At 67.7% G+C, this 8212-nt stretch overlaps 2 protein-coding genes across 3 annotated transcripts in view; both read left to right on the top strand.

Annotated features, from left to right (window-relative positions):
- EXOSC4 (exosome component 4) overlaps positions 1-925 on the top strand; it is a 3101-nt gene extending 2176 nt beyond the window's left edge. The window contains exon 3 of the mRNA XM_084282660.1: positions 535-925. Within this exon, the coding sequence (XP_084138786.1) occupies positions 535-894 (360 nt within the window). The 3' untranslated portion in view covers positions 895-925. The remainder of the gene's footprint in view (positions 1-534) is intronic.
- A 1771-nt stretch (positions 926-2696) lies between these two features.
- On the top strand, positions 2697-7278 carry GPAA1 (glycosylphosphatidylinositol anchor attachment 1). Of its 2 annotated transcripts, XM_084283241.1 has the most exons (13): positions 2697-2751; positions 3621-3696; positions 3779-3958; positions 4085-4196; positions 4761-4908; positions 5016-5117; positions 5189-5385; positions 5476-5672; positions 5747-5900; positions 6003-6098; positions 6205-6401; positions 6781-6951; positions 7027-7278. In XM_084283241.1, the coding sequence occupies exons 2-13, from the start codon at positions 3623-3625 to the stop codon at positions 7268-7270; spliced, it is 1872 nt and encodes a 623-aa protein (XP_084139367.1). In that variant the 5' UTR covers positions 2697-2751; positions 3621-3622; the 3' UTR covers positions 7271-7278. The 2 variants fall into 2 exon arrangements, with proteins under 2 accessions (XP_084139367.1, XP_084139366.1); XM_084283240.1 differs by lacking the exon at positions 2697-2751 and having other exon boundaries at positions 3344-3696.
- Positions 7279-8212: the final 934 nt, after the last annotated feature.

Raw genomic sequence — 8212 nt, 5'->3', positions numbered from 1 at the left:
GAAATTAAAGGAAAAAGGGAAGGGCAAGGCAAGGAAAAGAAACAAAAGGAAAAAGGAGAAGGAAAGGGAAAGGGGAAGGGAAAAGGGAAGAGAAGGAAAAAGGGAAAGGAAAAGAAACAAGGAAAAGGAACAAGAAAGGAAAAATGGAAAGGGAAATGAAGGGAAGGGAAAGTGGGAAGGAAAAATGAAAGGAAAGGAAACAGGGAAGGGAAAAAGAAGGAAAAGGAAAGGAAAAGGAAGGAAAGAAAGGAAGAGAATGGACGGGAATGGAAAGGAGAGGGAAAGGGAATGAAAGGAAAGGAAAAGGGAAGGGAAGGGAAGGGAAGGGAAGGGAAGGGAAGGGAAGGGAAGGGAAGGGAAGGGAAGGGAAGGGAAGGGAAGGGAAGGGAAGGGAAGGGAAGGGAAGGGAAGGGAAGGGAAGGGAAGGGACGGGGGCAGCCCCTCGAGCTGTGCCCATCCCCTCTTCCTCCTGGGGGGCTGCGGGGCCCGGCACGGGGACCCCCTCACCCTCCTCTCATCACGTCCCCTCCCCAGATCCTGCAGGCGGACGGGGGCAACTACTGCGCCTGCGTGAACGCCGCCACGCTGGCCGTGATCGACGCCGGCATCCCGCTGCGGGACTACGTCTGCGCCAGCTCGGCCGGGCTGGTGGAGGACACGGCGCTGGCCGACCTCAGCTACCTGGAGGAGGCGGCGGGGGGCCCGCAGGCGGCCCTGGCGCTGCTGCCCACCTCGGGCCACATGGCCCTGCTGCAGCTGGACTCGCGGCTGCACCAGGACCGCCTGGGGGCCGTGCTGGAGGCGGCCGGCGGCGCCTGCAGGGCCGTGCACGCCGTGCTGGACCGCGTGGTGCGCGAGCACGTCCGGGAGGTCACCGCGCTGCTGGGGGACTGAGGGGGGGCACCGGGACGGGGGCAGCAAATAAAAGGTGGTGCCCAAGCTCGTTGTTGTGTCACCTCCCTCGGGGTGCTGCGGGGATGTGGGTGGGAGATGGAAGCCCCCCCTGTGTCCCCGTGGAGCTGTTGGGGTGACCCCCGCCAAGCCGTTCTGCTGCGGGATTCGGGTGCTGAAAAGTGGGGAAGGGGTGAAAATGGATGGATGGATGGATGGATGGATGGAGGGGGTGTGCCCCCCCCTGGTGATGTGTCCCCCTCCCCCAGTGATGTGTCCCCAGGCTGGGGGCTCCTCTGTGTTCCCCCCTCCTCCTCATCAGGCACCCCCCAGCTGCACCCCAGGGGTTTGGGGACCCCCCCCGGAGCAGCCCCCAGACCCCGGTCCCGGTGCCAGGGCTCCAGGCCCTTGGTGAGCCCCCCCCTGCCCAGCACGGCCATCCACAGTGCGTGGTGCCTTGCACTGCCACATTGCACGCCCAGCCCCATTGCACGCCCACCCCCCTGCTCCCCCCTTGCACACAGCTCCTTGCACACCCCCCCCATACACCCCTGGTGCTCGGCTCCTTGCTCACACACACACTGCCCCCCGCCTTGCACACCCATTGCACACCCCCCTGCCTTGCACACCCGTTGCACACCCCAGAGCACAGCCCCATTGCACGCCCCCAGCTCCATGCCCCCCCTTGCACACCCCTTGCCTTGCACACCCGTTGCACGCCCCCCTGCCTTGCACACCCATTGCACGCCCCCAGCTCCATGCCCCCCCTTGCACACCCCTTGCCTTGCACACCCGTTGCACGCCCCCCCTGCCTTGCACACTGTGAGGAAGGTTTTCACAATTGGTGTCCATAAAGAACAATCCTGTTTGAATCCTGTCTGCCTCTGGGCCCTGCACTGGCAATTCAATTCTTGAACCTCAGCTGCAGTGTGTCCCAGTCTCCCCCTCATTCTAGGCAATTTATCACTCCTTAAATTTATGAACCTGTTTGCTTTTGTCATTCCGGACTTCTGTTTCTAACACTGCTATAGATGTGTCTGTGAATGGCTGGGGAAGAATGTTTGAATTACTCGTGAAGCTGTTTGTGTTTGATGTCTGGGAGTCTCAGAACAACTGCTAACAACTAGTGACTGTTACGGGATACTATGCGGATCTTTGGGATCTGGTTAGGGGGGCCGAGAGATTAAGAGGAAGGAGAAAGAAGCTGAAGGACGGCTGGGAGACAAGACCTGCAGAAAATGTTCTATAAACTTGGGATGGTGCCCAGTGAGTACAAAGGGGGAGAGGAAGACTACGAGCCTTCAGCATGAAAGACCCCTAGAGACCCCCAGAAGAGACCCCAGAGGAGACTGCGCATGCTCCAGTAGGAGGGACTGCACCCCGGAGGCTAATTTTAATAATCTATTATTTTTTAGAAGTAGTAATGGATCTGTGTTAGTCTGGGAGCACAAAAATCAGCTGCTGGATGTACCTGGTGTGCGTCCTGGAGCCTCCCGGCGCGCCCAGCGCTGTTTGCTCACCCCTATTCCTTTACATTCTTTCAATAAATCCTATTTTTTATTTAATCCTCAGTTGAATCCTGAGCCATTTATAACCCCCCCTCCCTGCACACCCCCTTTGCCCGCCCCCAGCCCCGTGCCCCCCCTGCACCCCCGTTACACAACCCCTGCCCTTCCCCTCCCCCACCCCGCACAGCCCCTCCCCCTGTAGGCCCCGCCCCCTGTTGGCCCCTCCCCCTTTAGGCCCCGCCCCCCCTCACAAGCCCCGCCCCTCGTCACCGCCCCCCGGACTCCCCCCCCCTCCCAGCGGCGCATGCGCAGGGCGGGGCGCACGGAGCTCGCCGGGCGGCGGGACCCGGAGGTGGGCGCGGGGCGGGGGGGGGGCAGCACCGGGGGGGGGGGGCATGGGGGGGGTATCGGGGGATATGGGGGGGGCAGGAACGGGAGCCGTGGGGGGCGTGGGGCCGGGTGTAGGGGCTGGGGGGCACACGGGGGGGGGGTAACGGGGGCGGGGGGGGTGGGTTTAGGGCAGGTTCGGGGGCTGGGGGCGGGTACAGGGGCTGGGGGGGGCTGGGGGAGCCTTGGGGGGCGGGTGTGGGGGATGGGGGGGCCGTGAGGGGCAGGTATGGGGTGGTGGGGTGCTTGGGGGGCAGGTATGGGGGCTGGGGGGGGGTGGGGGGCAGGTATTGGGGCTGGGGGGGGCAGGTGTGGGGGCTGTGGGGTGCGTCTGGGGCAGATATGGGGGCGGGGGGGGTCAGGTATGGGGTCTGGGGGTGCATGGGCGAAGGTATGGGGGCAGTGGGGTGCTTGTGGGGTGGGTATGGGCACTGGGGGGGTGTGGGGGGCAGGTATTGGGGCTGGGGGTGCATGGGGGCAGGTATTGGGGCTGGGGGGTGTTTGGGTAGGTGTGGGAGCCGTGGGGTGCGTGTGGGGCAAGTGTGGGGCCCATGGGGGTTAGGGTTGGGGGCTTGGGGTGTGTGGGGAGCAGGTGTGGGAGCCGTGGGGTGCATGGGGGGCAGATATGGAGCCCCTGGGGGTTAGGGTTGGGGGCTGTGGGGTGAGCAGGGGGCTGGGGGCTGCTTATGGGGTGGCTGCATCCATGGGGCACAAACTCTGCGCTCGGGCACGGGGCCGTGATTCCTCTGGGGATGCCCAGGGGTCACCGGGGGGGGGGTTCTGGGGGCAGCCCCGGGCCTGTGGGGACCCTCTCGGTGCTCCCCCCCCCCCCAGCCATGGGGCTGCTGTCGGACCCCCACTGCCGGCGGGCGCTGTCCCGCCTCGTCGTGCGCCTCAACACCCCGCTCTGGTGAGTGCCGGCCCCTGGGGGGGGGTCCCAAACCCTTTTGGGGGGGGGGTCCCGTGGCCCTGACGGCCGCCCCCTCCCGCAGCGTGCTGAGCTACGTGGCGGGGCTGGGCTGGTTCCTGGCCATGGCGCTGCCGCCGCTGGCGCCGCGCACCTACATGTCGGAGAACGCCATGGGCTCCACCATGGTGGAGGAGCAGTTCCCGCACGGGGAGCGCGCCCTCGCCTACGGCCGCGACTTCGCCGCGCAGAAGAAGAAGGCAGGGTGAGGGACGGGGACGAACGGGGGCACCCCCACTCTGCTCACCCACCCCCCCCGGCTACGGCTCGGGGCAGGGTTTGGGGTCCCCGGGGGGCTCCGTCCCCACGGTTCCATCCCGGTTCTCCGCAGGGGCATCCCCGTGGCCTGGCTGGAGAAGACGATGTGGGGCCTGGGGCTGGAGGTGTACAAGCAGCCCTTCGCCCGCACGCTGCCCTTCCCCGACGAGAGCCGCGAGCGATACGTGCGTGGGGGCCGTGCCCACGGGGTGGGGGCTGCGGGGGCTCCGTGGGGGCTGCACGGGGGGTGCCGGGGTGCAGCGGGTGGCCAGGAGGGTCTGGATGTAGGATGAAATGCAGAGAGGGACCTGGGGATGCTGGTGGACAGAGTATGGACACAATCAGCACCATACACTGGGGGCCCAGAACCCCCCCTTTGCACCCTGAGCACCACCAGCAGCAGCGGGGCTGGGGGCGAGGGGGTCCTGGGGCTGGAGCAGCTCCGCCGTGGGGCCGGCTGGGGGCTGGGGGTGCTGGGCATGGGCTGGAGAAGGCTCCGGGGGGGCTTCCCGGTGGGCTGCGAGTGCCCAAGGGGGCTGCAGGAGAGCTGGGGGGGGCTTTGTGGGGCTGTGGGGATGGGATTGGGGGGCGGTCAGGGAGAGGGTCTGCACCCAGAGGTGGCCGGGCACGGGGACGGGCTCCCCAGGGACTTGTTCCCGTCCCCGAGCCTGGGGTGCTGAAGTGTTTGGGGGTCGCTCTGGGCTTGGAGCCGGGGTCCCCTCGGCTCAGCCCGGCCCCGTCCCCCGCAGATGGTGAAGGGCACCAACGTCTACGGGATCCTGCGGGCGCCGCGGGCAGCCAGCACCGAGTCGCTGGTGCTGAGCGTGCCCTGCAGCGAGGGCACCCACAACAGCCAGGCCGTGGGGCTGATGCTGGCCCTGGCCGCCTACTTCCGAGGTGAGCCCGGCGCCGTCCTCGTGCTCTGTGGGGTCTGGGGGCGCACAAAGCCCCCCCTGGGGGGTCCTGCACCCAGAGCCCACCCCGTGGCTGACGCCTGCGCTCAGGCCAGATCTACTGGGCGAAGGACATCATCTTCCTGGTCAACGAGCACGACCTGCTGGGCATGGAGGCCTGGCTGGAGGCCTACCACGACGTCAACGTCACCGGTAAGGCCGGGGGAGGATGAGGGGGCGCCGGGGGCCGCGTCCCCGTGCGCTGAGCACCGCGGTGCCCGCAGAGATGCAGTCGTCGGGGGCGCTGGGCCGCGCCGGGGCCATCCAGGCGGCCGTGGCGCTGGAGCTGAGCAGCGACGTGGTCACCAGCTTCGACGTGGCGGTGGAGGGGCTGAACGGGCAGCTGCCCAACCTGGACCTGGTCAACCTCTTCCACGCCTTCTGCCAGAAGAACGGGCTGCTCTGCACCATCCAGGGCAAGGTGAGGTGGCGGTGGTGGCGGTGGTGGCGGCGGTGGCACGGTGCCGGGGGGTCCCCGCGCCCCTTTTCCGACACGGCCGCCCCGCCGCAGCTGCAGCGCTCCGACTGGGACACGCTGCCCGCCTACGCGCACAGCCTGCAGACGCTGCTGCTGATGGTGCTGAAGCAGGGCTCGGGGCGGCCCCAGGGCGACCACGGCCTCTTCCTCCGCTACCACATCGAGGCCATCACCGTGCGCGGCATCAACAGCTTCCGCCAGTACAAGTACGACATGACCACCGTGGGCAAGTGAGTGCGGGGCTGGGGGCTGGGGGGGGTGCCCAGGGTTTGGGGAGGCTCCACGCTGAGGCCGGACCCTGCAGGACGCTGGAGGGAATGTTCCGGAAGCTCAACAACCTGCTGGAGCGGCTGCACCAGTCCTATTTCTTCTACCTGCTGCCCTCGCTGTCCCGCTTTGTCTCCATCGGCGTCTACATGCCGGCCTTCGGCTTCCTCATCCTCGTCCTCGTCCTCAAGATATCCTTGCTGGGGAGGGGACCCAGGATGGGCCCTGGGGGGCTGTGGGAGGGGGTCTGGGGGCTGGGGGGGCTCCCTTTGTTTCCTTGACTTCGTGCTCAGGCCCTGGACCTGTGGATGCAGCTCAACAAATGTGAGGCGGCCTCGGCCGAGCGGCTCTGGGACGGGGACCAGGGCGCTGCCCACGCCATGGTGGAGGTCAGGGGCCTTCTCCCCCCTTTTCCCTTATTTTTCTCCCCCTTCCTTCCTTCCCCACCCGCAGCCCCTTTGTGGCTGGGTTCCCTGAGGCTGCCCTGTCCCGCAGGAGCCGCGGCCGGGCCTGCTGGCGCTGGTGCCGCCGCTGGTGGTGTGCCACGCCGCCGGGCTCGCCCTCTACCTGCTGCCGGTGCTGGGGCAGCGCGTGGCCACCCAGCACTTCCCCGTCTCCGAGGCCGAGGCCGTGGTGCTCACCCTCATCGCCATCTACGTGGCCGGCATGGCGCTGCCCCACAGCGCGCACAGGTCAGGGGGTGGCTGTGGGGCGGCTGTGGGGTGGCCATGGGGTGCCATGGGGTGATGGGGTGGCCGTGGGGTGGCTGTGGGGTGCAATGGGGTGGCCGTGGGGTGGCCATAGGGTGCCATGGTGTGATGGGGTGGCCGTGGGGTGGCTGTGGGGTGCCACGGGGTGGCCATGGGGTGCCTGTGGGGTGCCATGGGCTGGCCGTGGGGTGCAATGGGGTGGCCACGGGGCGGCTGTGGGGTGCCACGGGGTGGCCGTGGGGTGGCCATGGGGCACCGTGGGGTGGCCGTGGGGTACAATGGGGTGGTCGTGGGGCACCATGGGGTGGCCGTGGGGTGGTCGTGGGGTGCCATGGTGCTTAGCCCCTTTCGCTGCCCGCAGGGCGCTGCCGGGCGGGGGAAGCGACCGTGGCTGGATGACGCTGAAGCTGCTGGCGCTGCTGTACCTGGCCGCCCAGCTGAGCTGCGCCGCCCTCCTCAACTTCTCCCTGGGCTTCCTCCTGGCCGCCACCATGGTCCCGGCCGCCGCCGCCGTGCGTCCCACCGGCCCCCGGTGAGTTGGGGTCCCGCGGGGTCGGACAGGGGACGGTGCCGGGCCCCCTGCTGAGCGCTCTCCTCTCCGTTTCAGGCCGGTGCTGGCGGCGCTGCTGGTGCTGTCGACACCGGCCGTGACGCTGCTGCTGGGCATCTTCCTGCACCGCGAGCTGGAGGAGCGGCCGGCGGGGCTGGCGGAGGGCTGGCAGCTCTTCCTGCAGGCGCTGGCCGAGGGGCTGCTGCAGCACCACCTGTACGGCGCCCTGCCCTTCCCCTTCCTCGCCCTGCTCACCTACCCCTGCTGGCTGCTGCTCTGGAACGTGCTCTGCTGGAAGTGAGGGCGGACGGACGGACGGACGGACGTGGACGGACACATGGATGTGGACGGACACACGGACGGACGGACGCAGACACGCAGATGGACGGACACGTGGGCACGGACAGATGGACAAATACCGGCACGTGGGCACGGGTGGACACACGGACGGATGGACGCACGGACAGACAGCCTGGTACAGACGGACAGACACGGACAGATGGAGGACACACGGACAGATGGACACAGACACACGGACAAGGGGGGGAGTGGGGGTGTCTTGGAGTGGGCTCAGCCCCTGGGAAGTGCTGGGGGGCTCCTGCTTCACACAGGCCCGGTGTCCCCAGTCCTGTCCCAGTTCCTCCCAGTGCCAGTACTCCCCTTTGCCCCCAGTCCTGTCCCAGTTCTCCCCGGTGCTGGTACCCTCTGTTCCCCCCAGTCCTGTCCCTGTCCCCCCGGTGCTGCTACCCCCCGGTCTGTTCTCGGTCCCCCTTGGTGCCGGTTCCCCCCAGTGCCCCCAGTCTGGTGCCGGTTCTGCCCTGTGCCAGTTTCCCCAGTCCAATCCCAGTACCCCCTGGTCCTATCCTGGTGCCCCGTGGTGCTGGTGCCCCTGGTGCCATCCCAGTTCCCCCAGTCCAGTACCAGTTCCCTGTGGTCCTGTCCCAGTGCCCCCCAGTACCGGTACCCCTGGTCCTGTCCCGGTTCCAGTTCCCTCTGGTCCTGTCCCAGCCTTGTCTCCGTGCCCCCCCGCTCCAGTCTCAGTCCCCACGGTGCCGGTTCCCCCCGTCCGGTGCCGGTAACCCCCGGTACCCCCCGGTTTTGTCCCAGTTCCCCCCGTCCGGTGCCGGTACCCCCCCGGTACCCTCCTCCGGTTCCCCCGGTCCGGTCTCAGCACTCCCAGTCCCGATCCCCCCGGTTCTGTCCCGGTGCCCCCGGTTCTGTCCCGGTCCCCCCGCTCCGGTCC

The sequence above is a fragment of the Netta rufina genome (genome assembly GCF_964035555.1).
Source record: "Netta rufina genome assembly, chromosome: 2".
Lineage (NCBI taxonomy): Eukaryota > Metazoa > Chordata > Aves > Anseriformes > Anatidae > Netta > Netta rufina.
The sequence above is the reverse complement of the archived record's forward strand: the minus strand, read 5'-3'. Positions and strand labels throughout refer to the sequence as shown.